The 21,806-nt window shown below is 35.9% G+C and overlaps 1 protein-coding gene across 1 annotated transcript; it reads right to left on the bottom strand.

Moving 5' to 3' along the window:
* Window positions 1–12,358: 12,358 nt before the first annotated feature.
* On the bottom strand, window positions 12,359–17,702 carry LOC129950425 (uncharacterized). Its single transcript, XM_056062367.1, has 2 exons — window positions 13,983–17,702; window positions 12,359–12,737 (listed from the first exon to the last, which is right to left on the bottom strand). The coding sequence occupies exons 1-2, from the start codon at window positions 17,700–17,702 to the stop codon at window positions 12,378–12,380; spliced, it is 4,080 nt and encodes a 1,359-aa protein (XP_055918342.1). The 3' UTR covers window positions 12,359–12,377.
* Window positions 17,703–21,806: the final 4,104 nt, after the last annotated feature.

The raw sequence follows: 21,806 nt of genomic DNA, 5'->3' as shown, positions 1-21,806 counted from the left end.
ACATTTCTAAGTTGTTAGAATGCTCCAGGAAACTGGTTTATAGTGACCTTCGTCGTTTCAAAAGGTTTGGAGTGGTTGAAAACGTTAAACAAAGCCCCGGGCCAGAAAAACAACTACAAATGGAGATAGAATTATTTATAGGTTATAGAACAAGGATCCGTTTAAGACCTCCAGTGCCATTCGATGCGAACTTTCAACGAACTACGGAGTAAATGTTTCCTCAAGGACCATAAGACGCCGATTAATTAAAAAAAAAAACAATCTATGTGGGTTCGTTGCTCAGAGAAAACCGCTTGTATCAAAAAAAATCTGAAATCTAGGTTACAGTTTGCCAAAGCTCACCTAGAAAAATTTAGTTTTTGGAAAAACGTGTTCTGGAGCGATGAATCCAAATTCTGCAGGTTCGGATCGGATGGGAAAAATATGTATGGCGTCCAAAAAACAAGGGATATGATCCATTAAGACGGTGAAACACGGTGGAGGCAACGTTATGATCTGGGCCTTCTTTTTCATGGCACGGCGGCGCGCGTTGGCCCTATCGATAAAATTGATACCAAAATGGACCAGAACGGGTACAGAGATATCCTGTTGGATCATATGATACCCTACGCAGAAGACAATTTGCCGTGATTATGGCGCTTCATGCACGACAACGACCCTAAACACAGTGAAGTGTGCCTTAGAGGTGAATAAAATCGACGTTTTGATGTGGCCAGCACAATCACCCGATCGGGAATGATGTTGAACATCACATTGAGCAAAAAAAAAACAACTAATTTAACACAATTGTGGGAGGAGATTCAAAATGCTTGGTATGCAATTCCAAAGCCACGATGGGTGGCCTTGGTTGAAAGTGTGCTAAGAAAAATTGCTTCTGTACTACAAAATAAAGGTTTCCCTACCAAATACCAAGGTTAGGGCAGTTTAGGTTAAAGTGGCTGTTGGTTGGGAAGTCCAAAACGCTTAGACCAAAGTATGATCCGTTGTGAAACCACATGGATTAGTTGATCAGCTTAACTCGTCGAACCAATTGGAGCTCCGAATGAAGCGTAGGAGACAAATAATGTCAGAGTTTATTAGATCGCTGGTATCGTTGAAGTAGTAATGTTCAAGGTGGATTCTACGTCTTTGTGATAAGGCAAGGTATGTGCACAGAAGATGAGAGATTGTCTCCTCCTCGTCCATGCAACTCATACAAAAATCAACTGCAGGGTCTCCAAGTCGAAAAGCATGCCTTCCTATTAAGCAGTGCCCAGTCAGGACACCTATAACGTAGCTAATGTGCAATCTGCTCAGAGAGATTAATTGTTTTGGGCGCCTGGCGCTATGATTTGGCCAAATTAGTTTTGTCCCTAAACATCTCCTTAAGAGATGATCGACAATTTACGGCTGTTAGTGAGTTAGTGGAGGCAGAGTCTAGAGACTTTAACGCAGCTTGGCTATCCGAGAAGATGCGTTTATCATTAGTTGATATAACGTTTTCTCTAAGCCAGCATTTCAGCTTGGAACACGCTACAATGATCGGGTAAACAAAAGGAGCGACTTAAGTTTAGTCTATCTGAGTATACGCTTCCACCAACCCCATCCTCCGTTTTTAATCCGTCTGTATAAAAGCTTATAGGATCTTCGGTCAAAAATGATGTATTCTCCCAAGAAGACCTGGGAGGTATAGTCACTTTGAAGCAATAGTTATTAAACTGAGGAAGGGGTATGGTGTAGTCAATATTACTGTTTATAGTTCTGAACGAGTGCAAAATAGTGGTGTGGCCAATTCCATTATTGATTGACAGAGAGGAGGCTTGAAGCCGTATGGCTGTTTTAGCGGCCGTTTGCTTGCTGAAAATGTCCAGCGGTATTAGATGGAACAGAACATCAAGTTAGGCGGAGGGGGTAGAGCGAAGTGCTCCTCCCATACACAGGCAGGCAGTTCGTTGGACTTTGCTGAGTTTATCGCGAACAGGGCTACTGTGGCCTTATTTATTCTCTCTTGAATATTATGTTTCCAACTTAATTTCTTATTCAAAATGAGACCCAAGTATTTTGCTTGTTCAGAGAATTTAGATGGTACACCGTTTATGAGGGTAGGGTCAATGATTGTTTTTCTCTGTCGGTTTTTTGTGGGTTAACGCCTAGTCCACACCGATATGCCCATCTGGTGAGCTTATTTAAAGCGTTTTGTAAGAGTTCTTTTAATATATTGGGATGTTTACCTGTTACTGCAATAGCAACATCATCCGAATAAGCAAACACTCTGTATCTCTCTCTTTCTAGAGTAATTAGTAATTCATTTATTACTAAGTTCCAGAGGAGAGGGGATAGGACACCACCTTGTGGCGTACCTCTGCTGACACCCCTTTGTGCAGTAAAATTGTCCAGTTTTGAATTGATAATCCTACTTATCAGCATCTGATTAATCAATTCGCTGATCGACTTATCTACCTTCAGAGATGTCAATACACGTGCAATTGCAAATACCAAGAAAAACTAACAATTGATAACGATAAGTCAAATTTTATAAAGAAACTGTTGAATGTGCTAAATTCGTGTCCAGGCGAAAAATTGATGTTTCTACATTCCATGCTTTTTTTTCTTTCAGATGTTAAACATTTGTAGAGGGTCATTTTTTCGAGGTTAGGATTTTCATGCATTAGTATTTGACAGATCACGCGGGATTTCAGACATGGTGTCAAAGAGAAAGATGCTCAGTATGCTTTGACATTTCATTATGAATAGACTTACTAACGAGCAACGCTTGCAAATAATTGAATTTTATTACCAAAATCAGTGTTGGGTTCGAAATGTGTTTCGCGCTTTACGTCCGATTTATGGTCTACATAATCGAGCAAGTGAGCAAACAATTAATGCGATTGTGACCAAGTTTCGCACTCAGTTTACTTTATTAGACATTAAACCAACCACACGAATGCGTACAGTGCGTACAGAAGAGAATATTGCGTCTGTTTCTGAGAGTGTTGCTGAAGACCGTGAAGTGTCGATTCGTCGCCGTTCGCAGCAATTGGGTTTGTGTTATTCGACCACATGGAAGATTTTACGCAAAGATCTTGGTGTAAAACCGTATAAAATACAGCTCGTGCAAGAACTGAAGCCGAACGATCTGCCACAACGTCGAATTTTCAGTGAATGGGCCCTAGAAAAGTTGGCAGAAAATCCGCTTTTTTATTGACAAATTTTGTTCAGCGATGAGGCTCATTTCTGGTTGAATGGCTACGTAAATAAACAAAATTGCCGCATTTGGAGTAAAGAGCAACCAGAAGCCGTTCAAGAACTGCCCATGCATCCCGAAAAATGCACTGTTTGATGTGGTTTGTACGCTGGTGGAATCATTGGACCGTATTTTTTCAAAGATACTGTTGGACGCAACGTTACGGTGAATGGCGATCGCTATCGTTCAATGCTAACAAACTTTTTGTTGCCAAAAATGGAAGAACTGAACTTGGTTGACATGTGGTTTCAACAAGATGGCGCTACATGCCACACAGCTCGCGATTCTATGGCCATTTTGAGGGAAAACTTCGGAGAACAATTCATCTCAAGGAATGGACCGGTAAGTTGGCCACCAAGATCATGAGATTTGACGCCTTTAGACTATTTTTTCTGGGGCTACGTCAAGTCTAAAGTCTACACAAATAAGCCAGCAACTATTCCAGCTTTGGAAGACAACATTTCCGAAGAAATTCGGGCTATTCCGGCCGAAATGCTCGAAAAAGTTACCCAAAATTGGACTTTCTGAATGGACCACTTAAGACGCAGCCGCGGTCAACATTTAAATGAAATTATCTTCAAAAAGTAAATGTCATGGACCAATCTAACGTTTCAAATAAAGAATCGATGAGATTTTGCAAATTTTATGCGTTTTTTTTTTAAAGTTCTCAAGCTCTTAAAAAATCACCGTTTACTATGAAAATTAAATCGTTTTTATTTTCTTTAACAAGTGCGCTAAATTCTTGTCCACCACTGTATGTCAATTTGAACTTTTCGCCATAATAAAAGTGTCAAAAAATCACTCCAAAGTCTTGAGATTTCATCCAGATTCTGTAAAAGATATAATTAGTTTTTTGTCTTACATATTTAAAAGAAATGGGGTCTTATCAGAAATAATATCATTCCCAAAAAATTTAAGACAAACTTAAAAACTCCATCAAAACCATACAATCGTAAGGATTCCTTAAATTTGTAAATTCCTCTTTATATATTTCTATTTCGTGAAAGGTCCTTTAATTAATTCCAATTTCAATTCCACATTGATCCAGCAGCGTTAACTTCCCAATAAACGATCAATCTGCACGCAATGTACACAAAACTTACCCCTATATACCTAGTACAAGTACCTACCATAGCAGCCAGCGTAAGCGTACTTTCACAAAAGATATCATTTTCAACAACACTATACTTTAACACGAATCTAAGGAAAATATAAAATGTCATGAGGGTGAAAAAAAGCCCTCTGTCGCTATACACATGAATGCGAGCGTGTCCTGTTCCTTGTAGGATAACAACACGATTCAACCCCTAGTTCCGGCTGGTTTTTATGTGCATGCGCTTGCACTTGCGTATAGAGGGTACCTTTCGGAAATACAGTATAAAGTAACCAGTGTTGCCTCGATACTTAATGTTATTCAACTATACAGATTGTGTAAAACACTCTGAAATTACAACCCCCAACCCTTATCACGAATGCATCTCGAATGGTTTGATTAAATGTGTATAAATTTTATCCAAAATTCAGAATCCCAGAGATCAAGGTACCTATCTAACTTGAACTTATATAGAAGTTGTCCAAATGGTCAACTAGGTACGAGTAGGTAGGATATTAAATTTGAATAAATGCACAGTCGAGTATATTATGGACACAAAATCCTTTCGTGTCTTTATTTACATACATAGGTACAACAGCTGCCAAGTTTGAAACATAAACCAAGTAGAGTTGGAATGATTATTCGTATACTTTCTGTTGGTGCTACATTGTTCCATATGAATTCGTGGACATGGACCTACATATAGGTGGTTTACAAATTTTGTAGGGGAGGTTAAGTTATTGATATAACTTAAGGTAGGTACCACAACCAGAACCAGAACCAGATAGACAAAGGAGATATTAAGTTGAAAATTAATACGTTACTCTATTAGCATATTGGGTCAAATATCAACTGAAAAAGGACTCCGAATTTTAAAAATATTTCTAATTATTTCTTCTTTTTATTTGTTTCACTTAGAGGGAGTGGAGTTTTACAACTTGAGCTCAACTTGAATACACAAAATGCAGGAAGCAAAAAGGACTTTCTCCATTACAAAAATACATAATATTATAAGTATAGGGAGTGGTCGTCCTGATGGCATCTAAAAAAGAAAGGGCATTGAACCTATTAGAGAAACACAGAATCCTTCTAAGGCAGTATGTATTTTCTATTTTACTTGCTGAGAGTTGAACGAACAGTTCGTGAGGGGTAGTCAAGGTATCTCTGTAGATATTTTGTGTGACGGGGTTTATTTTTCGGTTTTTCTTTTATTTTTGGTTGTACCAAGATAGGAATAGCGCACGATGTGTTTTCTAGTTGAAAAGCATACATGTGTATTATACGAGTGTAGAAAGGATGTAGTCAAGGGACTGATATGCATACATATATACATTTTCTGGTTAAATATATAAATAAGGAAAACGGATATTAATGTTGGTACTGGAACCACGTTCTATTCGGGGGGTTTAATATTTCATTAAAATTTATTTTATGATAATGTTAATGTCCCAAAATGAGTATACCAAAATGTAGGTCCTTATGATAAAATATCAAACAACATGCAAGGCTTTAATAACACGACAACATAATGCCACCAAATATGTAGATACAATATATATATAATGTACATACAACTTATCATAACTTCTGACATAACATACATTTCTTTATTTTCTTTTCAATAAATATGTACATACATTGTCGGTTAAAGAAAAATATCTAAAAATAAAACCGGGTTTTCTGCAAAAAGTTTTCGAAAACCCGAAAATCGTTCACACCGAACATTTACACGTTTTCATTTGACATTTAAATTTGTTTAACACCGGCTGTCAAATTTTGTACTGATGAAAATAAAACCGGGTTTTCGGCAAAAAGTTTTCGAAAGGCCGAAAATCTTTCACACCGAACATTTACACGTTTTCATTTGACATTTAAATTTGTTTAACACCGGCTGTCAAATTTTGTATTGATGAAAATAAAACCGGATTTTCGGCAAAAAGTTTTGGAAAACCCGAAAATCGTTCACACCGAACATTTACACGTTTTGATTTGACATTTAAATTTGTTTAACACCGGCTGTCAAATTTTGTATTGATGAAAATAAAACCGGGTTTTCGGCAAAAAGTTTTCGAAAACCCGAAAATCGTTCACACCGATAATTTACGAGTTTTCATTTGACATTTAAATTTGTTTAACACCGGCTGTCAAATTTTGTATTGATGAAAAAATGTGTGAGTAAACAGTTTTGTTCTCCTCAAATTATTTTTAAAAATAAAATGAATTCAAACCAATTCAAATTGATTTTAACGTAACACTAGCTCGTCTAGAAAAAGAGTTTCAACTGAAGTTCTGGGGACGGGTGCAATGAATGATTTTGTGTAGGTCCTTATGGCCGGAGCAGAAAAGGTTAATTCCTAGTTCCAGATTCGTACCAAAATCACACTCATCCAGAGCGATCACTGAAGCTGTTATGATGGGTGCTTTGAGGACTCGCCTGGCTTGTCCAAAGCACTGAGGATCTTCTTGATGTTGGCATTACTGTCCATCAAGGGGCAATAGCCCACCGAATTATGAGCAAGTCTTCCTCGTCCTTGGGGTCGTCACACCAGTGTGAATTCCAGTTCCTCGCTTAACAAAGCGTTTGAAACTCTGGAGGATCATTAAAGAACCGCCAGTGCCGCACTTGAGCTTTTATTCTCGACGTTGGAAATTTGTTCTGTTGCCAAGTTTCCTTTTTTTCTATTCCATATTCTGTTAATACACAACAAAAAGCAATAATTCTTATTTTGTAAGGAAATTGTATAAATAATATTACTTATACCACGATCAAATTTATTTCAAAATGAAATATTTATTTTGACAGCAGCCATCAGTTGTTTTGTTTACATTACTTTGAGCGCTGAATGTTTCGAAAGGTTTGTTTGTTTAGATCATATTTTAATAGCTACTAGTTTTCGAGAGGTTTTATATAAAATTTGTGGTTTACTAAAAATGTATGGGAAAAGTTAAGTTTTCGGCCAAAACCGATATTTTCACGAAAACCGGGTTTTAGACTTGGTGTGAAAAGCCTATAAGATCTTACAATAAGTTCAGATCCTTCTGCAAGCCATTTTGTTGTTTTTAAATTGTTTTTAAATTATAAGCTTATTTGTACAGTGACAACTGTTTGCCACTAGACATTTTGACAGAAAGACAATATTGTATAGGATTTTCTACAGCGCCTGGCACTCAAAGTGTCAACCTTTTCAAAAGTCCATAAATTCGCTTTGGAAAATAATTTTATTTTGTTTCAATAAATCAAAATATCCACGTTTTACCTTAGATATTGCCTTGATACGTTCAAAAAATGAATGACAAGCTGCCCAAACCTTGCCGATATTTTAGATCCCTCGCTTACGATGACTATTTCAGCGTCTTGAGGCTAGTGTATTTTTTAGTTCAGAGCTTGCTTTCCAAAATGCCACACAGAAAATAATCCATTGGATTTGCGTCAGCGAGGTGGCCCAAACCATTATGACTCGAAAACAAAACAACTGATGACTCGAATTCTCGTATATATAAGGTTCTTCAAGTAAACCGTTTGTTCTTTTTCAATTCACAATTTACTCAATTTTAAAAATGTTCTCGTCAGTAAACACGGTGTTCTAAAATTGTGCGCTTTCGGCCAAATGAGAGAGCGAACGAGCCTCTCTCAAGTCTAACTTGTTGCTGTTCAGATGTAAAATTATGTACGCTCCTAAACAATACTTAGACCTGTTACAAACAGCTGATGCCACTGTGAGTAATCTGAAGACGGTCTGTAACTGGTTACAATTTGAGTGCCTGACCCTGAAATGGGGACTTGGCTACATTGAATTTAATTTGTGAACGCACACTTTCACTAATCATCGAACTGTCATTGTGAATATATCACTTACAGGAACGATCAACGTCTACAAATTATTATCAACATTTTCTACCGAATTCAGAGCCGGTCACCGCAACTTAAAAGCGTTAACTCGAATTTTCGGTTGTAATCTTCGCCCTTGCAGACAGACCATTTAAGTTCAAAAATTTGAGCCTACATATTGTTTTGCGGTGTTACTGTGTCAAAGAGACAAGTTTCGAAAATATTGCTGCCGTTAAGGCTGTCATAGCAAACGATCCAAATCAGTCAATTTCAATGGCGTTCTCAAGAATTAGGCATCGCTCAGGCCATATTTTGGCGCATTTTGGGTAAGGATCTTGGTTAACAGCTATACAAGATCAAGCTAACTTATGGACCATTTAACGTATACGGTTTCCGATTGGAAAAGTTTTCAAGTCCTTATACCATTGAGAATTCACTGCTTCAACAGAGAGCGATAGTTTTATGTCGGCTGTGGAATGAATGTATAATTGGAACATTTTTCTTCAAAAGGCAGGGCTATTGTAACCATCTTATTTTAGCTGATGGTGAAGACATGGATTTGGTTTATGCAGAATCGATCTATTAGCAGTCTTGACTATTTCAATTGGCTGGAATTTCACCACTTTATACTTTTTGTGGGGAAGCGTAAGGGACCATTGGTATTAATGCCAAAATCAACAGGGTCTTCGAAAATTCGAGTGCTTGAATGTACTATTGCGAAGCCAGCCATGGCAGCGTCACTTGAACAAAGTTGTGTTCCATAAATGGACTCTAACTTAAAAAGCAACAATTCTTAGACGTGTGGTTTTTAATTTGGCAAGTATTTGTTTGACAGCTGTCACTTGATTAAAAATCAGTTCGATTTGGCATTACATAATGAATATAATTACTTATAAACAGGGTTTGCAAATTCATTGCTATGGCGTTTGCTTCGCGTGGCATGAAATACAGCTATTCAGAAACAATCAATTTGTTGAGAGCCTTATTATCGTGTCGTGGGTTTGCAGCGTGACCTCCAAGATCGTGCGATTTAACTTCGGTGTACTATTTTAGGTGGGATTATGTGCCTTTTCTTTACAGATAAGCGGCGATTACTTAACCCGAAATTATTTTTAAAACCTAATGGCAAACTTCACTCAGAAATATAAACGAAATTCCTCATACAATTTTTCGCTTTTTCTGTCAATCCTAGATCTGGATATCTCTGAGTGTTGTACGTGCAAAAGAATAGCTGATCCAAAACAGTTGGAATGTCAAAAAAAGGAATCCAAAGATTTTCAAAAATGCCTAGTATTTGTGGGCATCTGATAGAACTGCAACTGAACAAAAACATATCTTTAAAATTTGTATGTTTTTTGGTAAAAATCTATCAGTCTCTTACAATTATAACAATATAGGATTGCATTCAGTCAGCTATCTGAAAAAAGATTAAGGAAGACGGTGGTAGTTTTTATAAGTAACACATAGCTTAATTATCAGCTCATTGATAGAAAACTGTCAGAAATTGTCAAGTCAGACAATATTGTTACTTGAAAGATCCATCAATCGTCTAAACGTAGCTTAAGATAAAATTTCCTTTAAATTATGTAAATGAAATGTTTACGTCATTTGAAAGTTTCAATATATTAAAATTGATATTTATGTATATTGCTATTGATATAAAAATCTAAAACTGTTAAGTGATTTTAACATAATTTTGTCATAATGACAATACCAACCTTACATTGACGGATATGCTTTTGAAAAGAGAATGAAAACTCCCCTTTGTTTAAAATATCAAAATTCACATTCACGCATTTTTGAATTACCAAAAAATAGAAACGATTGCATCCCTTTCAAAGTTCGTGCCGAATCCATTTGAATTGTTCATCATATGTAGGGTATGTCTTTTTCGGCCATGTTACAGCTGCTGAAAAGATTGGGTTAGTAAATTACACCTCTCTATATGCAATATGCATATCAATATATTCGTACCTACAGTTGTGAATGCAGAAAGAGAATTTTAATAATATAACAATTTTTGTGAATGTTAGGGGATACTTGGGTAAGATTTAACAAAAATTATATACATAAATAGGGTTGGATATTTATCTAATAATCAGAAGAACAATTTTAAACAGGATTTATTTAAATTATTAATACGATAAAGGGAAAACTATTTCTTAGTTTAAAGCACATTAACTACTTAATTTTAATTTCAAAACTTTTTGTTGATTCTAATGTCATTATAATAGGGGCGTATTATCACTCGCTAGTCGAAAATTCGCCTAAAGTCAATTGTTTTGGCAAATTAACAGGCAAAATCCGTACTTCGTCTTTAAAAACAAAACTGCCAAAATTAAAAACTGAAAGTGAAATGCCATTCATTGTCATAAATATTTATAAAGTCAGATTGTTTTTTGTGGAAAAAAAGTAAATAAAAATAAAGATGCTTAGCAGCGTTGAATTGTTTTTCGAGGATGAAAATGAAAAAGTAACAAATTAAGAAGAAAAAATCATGATCTGCAGATTAAGGAGAAGTTTAAGAGATGCTTCCAACCCACTGGAAGTACCAGATAATTTGTAATAAAAAAAGAGGCTGGGATGCGACCCACACTGCTAACTTCCCATCCCGTCTGTCGATTTGTCTTGCTTAAAAGTTTGTCTATATGTAGATTTTTATGTAGATTTATTTTTTTATGAAAAAACGGACTGTTGGATTTTTATATAACAATTACTGAATATCGAAAAGAATATTTTCTGTGAAATAAAATAAGTTTGAAGACAATATTTCAAATTTTTGAAAAGATATTTGAGTCGAAAATCAATTTTTACCAACTTTTGTTTAATGTTTTTTTAGGTTTTCAATTTTTTGTACAAAAAACTGCCAATTAGATTTTTTTCAAAATTTTACTGAATGTTAACAGTATTTTTTTTGAAAGATAAAAGTAGCTTAAAGCCAATATCTACAATTTTTGAAAAAATATTTGAGTCGAAAATCAATTTTTACCAACTTTTATACATTTTTTCTTAGGTTTTTATTTTTTTTTAAAAAACTGTCAATTCGATTTTTCTTAAAATTTGTCCTTATGTTGAAAACAATCTTTTTTATAAGTAAAAATTAGTCAGAAACTTTTATAAAAAAATTTTAAAGAGATATTTGAGTCGAAAATCATTTTTTACCAACTTTTGTTAATTTTTTCTTCGGTTTTCAATTTTTTGTAAAAAAAACTGTCAATTCGATTTTTTTCAAAATGTTACTGAATGTTGACAACAATATTTTTTGAAAGATAGAAGTAAATTAAAGCCAATATCTTAAAGTTTTAAAAAGATATTTGAGTCGAAAATAAATTTTTACCAACTTTTATTCATTTTTTTTAGGTTTTTATTTTTTGTTAAAAAACTGTCAATTCGATTTTTCTCAAGATTTTTCAAAATGTTAAAAACAATATTTCTTATAAGTTAAAATAAGTTTGAAGCCTAAATTTCAAGTTTTTGAAAAGATATATCAGTCGATATTCAATTTTTACTAATTAATAATAAATTTTTTCTCAAAATTTTATGAGATGTCAAAAACATTATTCTACGTTGCACAAAATTGTTTTGAAGATGAAATCATATTTTAGTCGTAAAATTTTGGAGGTGACGATTTTTTTTTTCAGTGTTTTTGAATTATAAAAAAAAACGCTAAATTGATTTTTTTTTCAAAAAATATTCTTCTTTGATATCATGTTACAATATATAATATAAAATTTAATTCAAGTCTCTAGCGTGTTTGGTTCGGAAGATATTTGGGTTAACCAAAATGTTCAACTTTTTTTCAAACTGCTATGGTAAAAAAACCACCCACGCAATTTTCTTGAGAGCCTGTTAGGGAATAGAAGGAAATAGGAAGGATTGTTGGTGTCCTTTGATTTTGATACAAATTTAAACTTTTTATTTAATTGTAATGTGTATTTAATTAGTGTATAAATGTGTATAATAATGTGTTTGATTTTATTTTAATTTAACTGTGTAATTGTTTAACTGTACTTTACTGTGTATATGTTTTAAGGTGAGGAATTGGAAAAAAGGTTACATGCTTAATGCTCAAGCTTTGAATCACGAATGACTTGTATGAAATAATAAAAAATTAGCGTTAGATGCTTGAGTGCAAATTATAACTGACAATTGAGTGAATGTAAAATGAGTAAATATGTACATAAATGTTAACTGTTTGACAAAGTCATTCTTATAATGACAAAAAATATGTTTTATACATAGTTGTTGTTGTTTGCTGCAGTTGGTCTTGCAATTTTGGTTCCAAAACATACAGCCCCCCCTGAAAGATTAGGGTCTTTCAGAAAAAGGCAGTGGTGACACCTTAACGACTGGTCTGAGGTATATTCTCCAAATTTGGTTTTCACGGTCACAACTCTGATCCTTTCGTCGTCTCCAGGGTGTGTTTTTATTATTCTCCCGATGACCCATTTGGATGGTGGTAAATTTGGTTCCTTCAATAGTACAACGTCATCAACTCGGAGATTAGGCTTTGATGTTTGCCATTTTGGTCGCTGCTGCAGTGAAGTTAAATATTCCCGATGCCAGCGACTCCAAAAACCTTGTAGCATTGTCTGTAAAAGAGACCAATTAGTTGTCATAGGAATAATGGAATTAGGAACAGATGGTTGAGGAACACTTGTATAGCGTTCTCCTATCAAAAAATGTGCAGGACTAAGAGCTATTGTATCGGAATCAGCTGTTGCCCACATAGGGCGTGAGTTAAGTAATGACTCTATTTTGGATAATAGAGTATACAACTCTTCATAGGTGAGTTTTGATTCACCTATGACCCGTTTTAAATGCAGTTTGACTGATTTAACACCAGCTTCCCACAAACCTCCAAAATGAGGTGCGGATGGTGGTATAAATTTCCAATTTATGCCGTCGTTAGCAAGATGATCAGCGACAATAGTATTGTGATGTTGGTCCCAAAGTAATTTATGCATTTCGTCTAGCAGGCGTTTAGCACCACGAAAATTTGTGCCGTTGTCGCTCCAAATTTCATAAGGCTTACCACGACGCGCGACAAAACGATCCAATGCGAGTAAAAATGCAGTTGACGACAAATCTCCCACAAGCTCAATGTAAATAGCTTTGGTTACAAAACACACGAACAGAGCTATGTAGCACTTCGCAAACTTGGGGTTTCTTCCTCGATTTGAACGCACCGTCATTGGACCTGCGTAGTCACATCCAACCTTGCTAAACGGCCTCGAATACCGAATACGCTCGACCGGAAGATCTCCCATAAGTTGCCGGGTTGTAGTCAAACGTTCGCGGAAACATTTTATGCAATCATGTACAATTTTACGCCCGAGATTTCTACATCCTAGTATGTAGTAATTTTGTTTAGTTAGTGCAAATAAGAGCGATACGCCAGGATGCAAATGTTTTTCATGGAGAAAATTCACTATAAGTTTCGAAATGTGATGTGAATTGGACAATATAATGGGGTGTTTTTCCGCGTATGAAAGTTCCGAGTTTTCTAAGCGACCACCGACTCGAAGTACGCCGCAACCGTCAATAAATGGGCTCAACGAACGAAGTCTATTTTTGGGAGGAAGATCTTTCCCTGCTTTTAAAAGTTCAATTTCTTTGCGAAATAATGTCATCTGCGCGCACTTGATCAATTTAGTTTTAACGTGGTTCAATTCTTCGGTTGACAAGGGATTTAAATTACGATCTGTGATTTTTAATGGATAGTTATCTATGAAACGAATGGCATAGGCAACAACGCGGATCAAACGAAACCAATTCGATGCGTTTTGTATTAGTGATTCTACAAAGTTAGATTGATAAATATTAGATACGAATACCTGTGTCAGAGATACTTTTCTTTCTTCTAGGTGTTCCTTATTTATATTTTCCTTCAAGTTTGATACGGGCCACTGATCTACTTCCTTACTCAGCCAGACAGGTCCATTCCACCATAGGTTGGCTGAAGCCAGAGATGATGGGGATATTCCTCGGGTTGCCAAGTCTGCAGGATTTGAAGTGGTGCGTACATGGTTCCATTGTTTGAAGTGTATGGAGCTTAACACCTCTGACGTTCGGTTGGCAATGAACACTGACCACTTCTTGGGAGGTGCTGATAGCCAATGAAGCACAATCGAAGAGTCTGTCCACGCGAATGTCTTAATATTAGGTTCCTGCAAAGATAACTTTATTTTGTTTATAAGACGAGTCAGTAATACAGCCCCACATAACTCGAGCCGAGGTAAAGATAAAACCTTGATTGGAGCAACCTTTGATTTGGCAGCTACAAGTTCTACAGAAATCATACCATCTGACGAAATACTTCGACAGTAAACACTCGCAGCGTATGCATCCAATGACGCATCGCAAAAGCCGTGCAGCTCCCAATTCAATTTATTTTTTACCATTAACCTTGGAATAGACAATGATTCAAGAGTGGGAAGTTCATCTCGTATGGTAGTCCATTGAAGCGCCAAGTCCTGGGGTACCTCGTCATCCCATGCCAATTTTCTTCTCCACAACTCTTGGAAAATAATCTTAACTCCAACGATAACAGGCGCTAAAAAACCGAGTGGATCAAACAAACGCGATGCGTCCGAAAGTATACGACGTTTCGTACAGGCAGTACTATCACTCAGCTTCACTTTATAAGAGAAGCAATCTCTTGATGGGCACCACTGCAAACCAAGAATTTTCACCGAGGTCGAGTTCTCAAAATCCACTGGAGAGAGCTCGCGTTGATCTTCCGGTAACCTTAACAGAAGAGGTTGACAATTGGTTGTCCATTTGCGAAGGTTAAATCCTGCTGAGCCCAATAATGCTACCAACTCAGATTGCAGAGCAAATATATCATCGATATTATCAGCTCCTGTTACAACGTCGTCAACATAAAAATCATTTTGCAAGGTTTTCGATGCAACAGGATAAGTTATAGCGGAATCCAGGGCGAGTTGCTTCAAAACACGAACAGCGGAAAATGGAGCTGAGGCTGTACCGTAGGTTACAGTGAGTAAGCGATAATGTTTCAACGGTTCCGTGGGACTATTCCGCCAAACAATCCGTTGAAAATCTGTGTGGTCTTTTGTAATCCAAATCTGCCTATACATTTTCTCTATATCTCCGGATATAACGTATAGATGCAGCCGATAGCGAAGACAAATCGAAAATAGGTCACGCTGTATGGTGGGTCCAACGAGAAGAGAATCATTTAATGAAATAGAATTATTTGATCTAGCGGATGCATCGAAGACGATTCTAATTTTCGTTGTTGTGCTATCATCTTTGAAAATAGCATGATGTGGAAGATAATACGCATTTTGATCTGTTTTCAGTTCGTTAGATGGAATTTCTTCCATATGGCCTAGAGCTAAGTACTCATTTATAAAACCACAGTACTGTGATTTTAAATCATCATTATTTTGGAACCTTTTCTCAACCGAATAAAATCGACTTATTGCAGTTCCAAGTGAATTACCAAACTCGAGAGCCATCGAAGGCTTAAAGGGTAGAAAAACTTCGTATCTACCGTCCAAACGACGAGTTGTATTCTTAACGAACAAATCTTCAGCCAATTGTTCTTCCACAGACAAAGGAGTTTCAACTGAGATTTCCTCAACTTTCCAAAAACGTTCCAGGTCAAATACCTTTTCATGGTCTATTCTGGTGCAAAGCGAACTAAATTGTACGCTATCATCAGATAATTTCAGTATTCCTCCAGCTATGACACAACCAAAAATGGTTGGAATCGACACCAAGTTCAAATTCGAAATATGCTTTGATCCTCCCTTAATCACATCAAAAAATTTATCAGCACCTATTAAAATGTCGATAGGGCCTGGTTTATAGTAGGTTGGATCAGCCAGCTCAATGCCTACGAAATTTTGAGGAATATGATTCATTGAAACGACAGGTAAGTTTGAAGTCAATTTTGGCAACACAAAACAATCAACGTTGATACATTCAGCACTATAATGCGAGAGCAAATTAAGAGATACTAGTCCGTTTGTCTGGCCTGCAGAGGCAGAACCTATTCCAATTATTGGAACGCAAGACCTTTTACGAGGAAGCCCTAACCGATGAACTGCTCCTTCGGTTACAAATGATGCTTGCGATCCCGAATCGAGAAGCATACGAACACTGTGATAATTCCCAGATTTGTCCTTAACCCAAGCAACAGCTGTAGGTAAAATAGTTGTGGTACGATGTGAAGACTCAATAGAATGATTTGCAATAACAGTTTGTTCAGAATTCTGATTCGATTCAGTAGAATTCGGAACAGATTGATCTGAAGGCCTCGAAGGTGTATTTTCGGAAGAATGTACTAAATTATGATGCCTAGCATTGCACAAACTACAACGGGAGTTAGAACGACATCTCCTAGACGAATGCCCTTGTCTCAAACAATTAAAACATAAAGAAGAATTTTTAGTAAATTCACGACGTGCAGCTACTGTCAAAGCTTTAAATTCTGGGCATTGTGAAAGTAAATGATCCTTTTTACACTTAAGACATACTGAACGATTTTCAACGACATGTGATAAAACTGCCTTAGATGACTTTACACTACGAGTTTGGCTGGGACGTGTAGTTGGTTGGCAAGTTTCTAAACATCGACATCGAAATTGCAGAAACTCCAAAAACTCATTTATCGTTTTATCATCCCTTGAACCTGTTTCTGCAGCCCATGCCTTTTTGGTTTCAAAGTCCAACTTTTCATGCAACATATAAATGAGCCAAGGGTCCCTATTGTTACAATCAAGCGCGTTAAGACCTCTTACAACTTCTTCCGCTCCGTCCGCGATTTTATTAAGCGATTCGATATTTCCGTTAGAACAGTTCGGAAGTGAGATAAATGAATCAATGAAAGATTTAATGATTAAATGTCTTTGGTCATAACGTCTTTCCAACCTATCCCATGTCTCAACGTAATTTGCTTCAGAACATTTAACATGACTGATTAAATCCGCGGCGCGTCCACGAAGGAATGATTTCAGAAAATGTAGCTTTTGAACCGGTGATAAAGTAATATTTGAGTCAACGGTTCCTAAGAACATGTCGCGGAAAGTTGGCCAGTCTTTATAATCACCAGAAAACGGTTCAATTGTGATTTTAGGTAGCTGAATCGGATTCAATGCACGTCGAATTGGAAAATCTGTATGTTCCTCAGGGACATCCTGTGGTGTGTATTGAGTAGATATAGAAGCCGCGTTTATAGGAGCCCCGCGATTGTTTTCTTGAGCTGTACTTTGTGAGGGGGTCAACTTGTTATCGGTATGCTCTTTCTTAAGTTCAAAAATAGCATTTGCAAGAGCCACATGTGTACGAAAATATTTGTCCTCATACTCAGCATACTCTGATTCGCGATCTACGTACCCTTCCGTGTCTATATGGTCTAACAAATCATTTTGTAAGCTAACAAATTCTTGCCACGATTCTTCGAGTTTATTCAGGCGAAATTCTAACGTGGAAAGGGTCGTTGTAGTATCGATAGTGTCTATATACGATGATGCATTCGTAATGCACCCTTTAGCCCTACCACGTTTAGCGATAATTTTGTTCATTTTTCGTAAAATATTTACAGATTTCCTTATATAGTAAGACGCAATGCAGAAAGAAATTTAAAGATTGGCTTAGAGAAAGAATTACTGTTACCGTTAGACCGTTTGTACCGTAATTACGTGATCAGATGTTCAACTGTTCTTTTAAACTGGTTATCTCTTTTCAATTATAAGACAATGCCAAATATATCATTTTTTAACATGTACATACATATATGCATAATAAGAATCAAGCACCCTTTCATATTATGCTCGAATAAATACACTTTCTTAATAAGTGATACTCACAAATCAAAGGTAATTATATCACCTGAATGTTTTTATACAAGTCACAGGCCAATATTCGATCCTGGTAACGACCTCCTGAACCCATTAATGAAATTATGTGCACGCTGATTCACGCATCTGACGACGAAGGACCATTATGTTAGGGAATAGAAGGAAATAGGAAGGATTGTTGGTGTCCTTTGATTTTGATACAAATTTAAACTTTTTATTTAATTGTAATGTGTATTTAATTAGTGTATAAATGTGTATAATAATGTGTTTGATTTTATTTTAATTTAACTGTGTAATTGTTTAACTGTACTTTACTGTGTATATGTTTTAAGGTGAGGAATTGGAAAAAAGGTTACATGCTTAATGCTCAAGCTTTGAATCACGAATGACTTGTATGAAATAATAAAAAATTAGCGTTAGATGCTTGAGTGCAAATTATAACTGACAATTGAGTGAATGTAAAATGAGTAAATATGTACATAAATGTTAACTGTTTGACAAAGTCATTCTTATAATGACAAAAAATATGTTTTATACATAGGGTGTTGTTTGCTGCAGTTGGTCTTGCAATTTTGGTTCCAAAACAGAGCCCTTTCTGCATCTTTCTGCCTTATTATCTGTATGACAAAATTTATTTGAAGTTGATATTTGTTCTGGTTCTTGAGCTATGGAGGACGAAAATAACGTCGCAAACGTAGACGTACGAACGTACGTACACACGCACGCACAGACATCTTTCTAAAAATCTTTCATTTCGACTCTAGGGACCTTGAAACGTCGAGAGATGTCAAAATTTTCAATTTGACAAATCGGACCCATTACAATAACTTCCTATGGGAAGTTAATAAACAATTACTTTGATAAAATTCAACTAGATTTTTTTGTTTAAGTTGTTAATTGTTAAGTTTATAATTCTTTCTTGAATATCGTGTCATTTCGGAAAGAGATTTTTGAATGGAATCCGACGCAACAAGAAGTTTTTCTTGAGTCTCCGTTTGTTTTTGGAGGAGTTTGAATCATTCGTTCACGAACATTCCCCTGCTCCTACGACATTCGTTGATTTTTGTTGACTGGGCTGATGTCATTGCCATCGGAGCATCTTCATCTTCAACTTCATTGTCTGCATCATTTGAGTCAGGTTGTTCCACTGTTGCAGTTGAATTTGTTCCAAACGTATTGCCAATTGGATTTACAGCCTGCTGTAAACTTAGCAAATTATCAACTGCCTGTTCCAAATGGGACAAAGACAACTGCCGAAAAGGTCCTCCACCTGTTGCGAAAAACATCCTTTTTATTTGTCGCGATTTTCTTCTTCAGTTTTAATTTATAGTCCAGCCAAACTTATATGAACTTTTATTTTCTAAACCGTTTGGTAATACTCATGCCACTCTTTACGCGTTAAACTCAAGGGCAAACGAGTCCCAATATTGGGATTGTTTTTTTTGGATGATCCAAACGTCCCGACACCCTTGGCAATGTGGGGGTTTAGCTCCACCAACTTTGAGAACTGGGCGTTGTTGGTTCTTTTAATGCTATACCAATAAAAATTGTAATTATAATTTATTTAATTTGTTCTTACTTTTGTCGAATTTCAATCATTTTTTTTATGTTGCAACAAAAAATATAGACAACTACTTGGAATTAAAAAAAAAAACTGTGATTTTTTCAAAGTCACCAAGAATTAAAGTTATGACAGATAAAGGCGAGAATTCGCCAATTGTAATAGAACGACATTTCAAATCGCCAAATTTTTGAAGTTTAAGGCGAATGTCAACTTGGTGAATCGCAAACAGTAATGCGAAAAAGTCACACTCGCTTATAATAGGAGGTTTCCTTTTAAGTAGCCCTTTAATTTGAAAGCTGTCATCTTTTTACTTGTGACAACTTAAATCTATGCCATTACACCTCAAAATGCAGTGGAATCAATAGAATTAGTCAAAGCTTAAATACAATTTTTAGATTGGAAAATAGAAAAATCTTATGAGCTACTTCTAAAATTACATATCCAAAAGGTGGACAGGTGGAAATTTAAAATCGATTTAGGTTTTTAGGATATGTCAAGAATGCATACTAGAATTTTTGCCATTGCTCTATATATAAGATAAGTGTAAATTTTCCAACAATAAATTGTGAAAAAAACATTTAGTTCCTATGCCTTTTTATACCGGCTTCCCCTATTCTTCTGTGGTGATTAGATTTGTAAAGGAAAGGTGCTTCTTATATTAACAAAAAAAAACCACCCTCTCAGACAAGTGTGGTTTAAAAGCAATGAAGGAGTGGATAAAAATCAAAATACTGTACCCAGTTATTACTGACATCGCGTGTATGTACTCAAGAGTTCTATAATTTATAGGTATAACTATGTGTTCTTGAGATCCAATATTAATTGCATATACATAACCAGTTTCCACCCAAAAAAAAACTTTAAAAGTCTCAAAAGTTTTTAATAAAAAAGAAAATCCTGAGTTCATAATGACGGATTTTATTAATATGGACTTTCAAGACATACATAAGTACCTATCAAAGTAACTAACGCCGTTTGCGAATAATACATTAGGTACTTTTATCAATAAGTCTGCTCAATTCCGAATTAAAAATAAATAAATTGGGTGGCGCAACAGCCCGTTGAGAGCTTAGGCCTAATGATAAACAACTCTCAACCATCTCTGGGTGCGAGAACTGTTGTCAGGGATGGAGGGGACCTACAGTTTTAAGCCGAATCAAAATGGCTAATTTAAGAAAGCACTTTTCATAACAAGAATTACTTCTGGAGAATTTGTCGATTCCTCGCAATAGGTAGTAACTGTGAAAAAGCGAACCCAAGCCACTCGCATGACAGTCCAACGCACTAACCATCATGCCAAGGGTACTACAATGTCGAACTAGTTATGTTTATCCTTATACAATAAAGCCCAATAATTATGGAAAGAAAAAATATATTATTCAATGTCAATAACAATTGACAGGTGTCCTATAATTTACATGAAATGTCATTTTGATAGCAAATATAGATTGGTATTGGTTTATTTAGATTATGCATGGATAAAATGACCCTGACGGTTTTATTGGAAACTATATGGACGTACCGTTGTTACCATTAAACATTATTGTAACCGAATTTCAATAATAATACTCCCAATTTCCTATTCGAAGGAATTGGTATTGGTGGGCTTGCTTACATATCTATGTCAATGACTCCTAAACCCAAAAAAGGTCTAATATCATTGAATTGCAAAATCTGTGCAAAAAATCGCAGCACCCTTTCGTAACACTAATGTTTACCTCAATAAGGTCTCCAAATTCATATTAACAGGATGGCCTATCGAACCCAACCACAGGCTTTTGAAAATCTGACGCGAAATACATATAAGCTGCGTTCAATCTCTCATAGATAGGGTATCCAGATACCACATACAGCACGGCTGTCAAAAAAGAAAACTAAAATCAGTGCTCGTTCGGAACTTGCTGGAGTAAAAATATAATCGCGGCTAACTTCACGTTTGCTTCGTGTAATATGAAAGAAACAGATGACACAATCCACAACTTTCGACAGTTAAGTTCTATAGCGTTTGTTTTCCATAAATAAATTGGAGAAATCTGATCAAACTATGGTCAGAGCTTACTTGACTTTTTCGGTTCGCGGCTTAAAAATAAAACGTCAAAGTTACCTAAAATCTCACCTATCCAGGATATCCTATATCTAACTCAAAATTGAACGCAGCCATTACATGATCTATGACGTTCATAGAAAGCTTGATCTGTCAAATTACTTGCTTATGAAATCTGACTGTATGTTAAGTAAAATTCTGGCTTTTTTTGAATTATTAG

The sequence above is a fragment of the Eupeodes corollae genome, chromosome 3, assembly GCF_945859685.1.
Source record: "Eupeodes corollae chromosome 3, idEupCoro1.1, whole genome shotgun sequence".
Lineage (NCBI taxonomy): Eukaryota > Metazoa > Arthropoda > Insecta > Diptera > Syrphidae > Eupeodes > Eupeodes corollae.
The sequence above is the reverse complement of the archived record's forward strand: the minus strand, read 5'-3'. Positions and strand labels throughout refer to the sequence as shown.

Excerpts from the sequence above, each read along its gene's own strand:
- LOC129950425 (XM_056062367.1), bottom strand. The coding sequence starts at position 17,702 with ATGAACAAAATTATCGCTAAACGTGGTAGGGCTAAAGGGTGCATTACG. Across the intron at positions 12,738-13,982 it reads GAAAAGTATCTCTGACACAG|ACAATGCTACAAGGTTTTTG; the intron begins GTATTCGTATCT and ends TCTCTTTTACAG.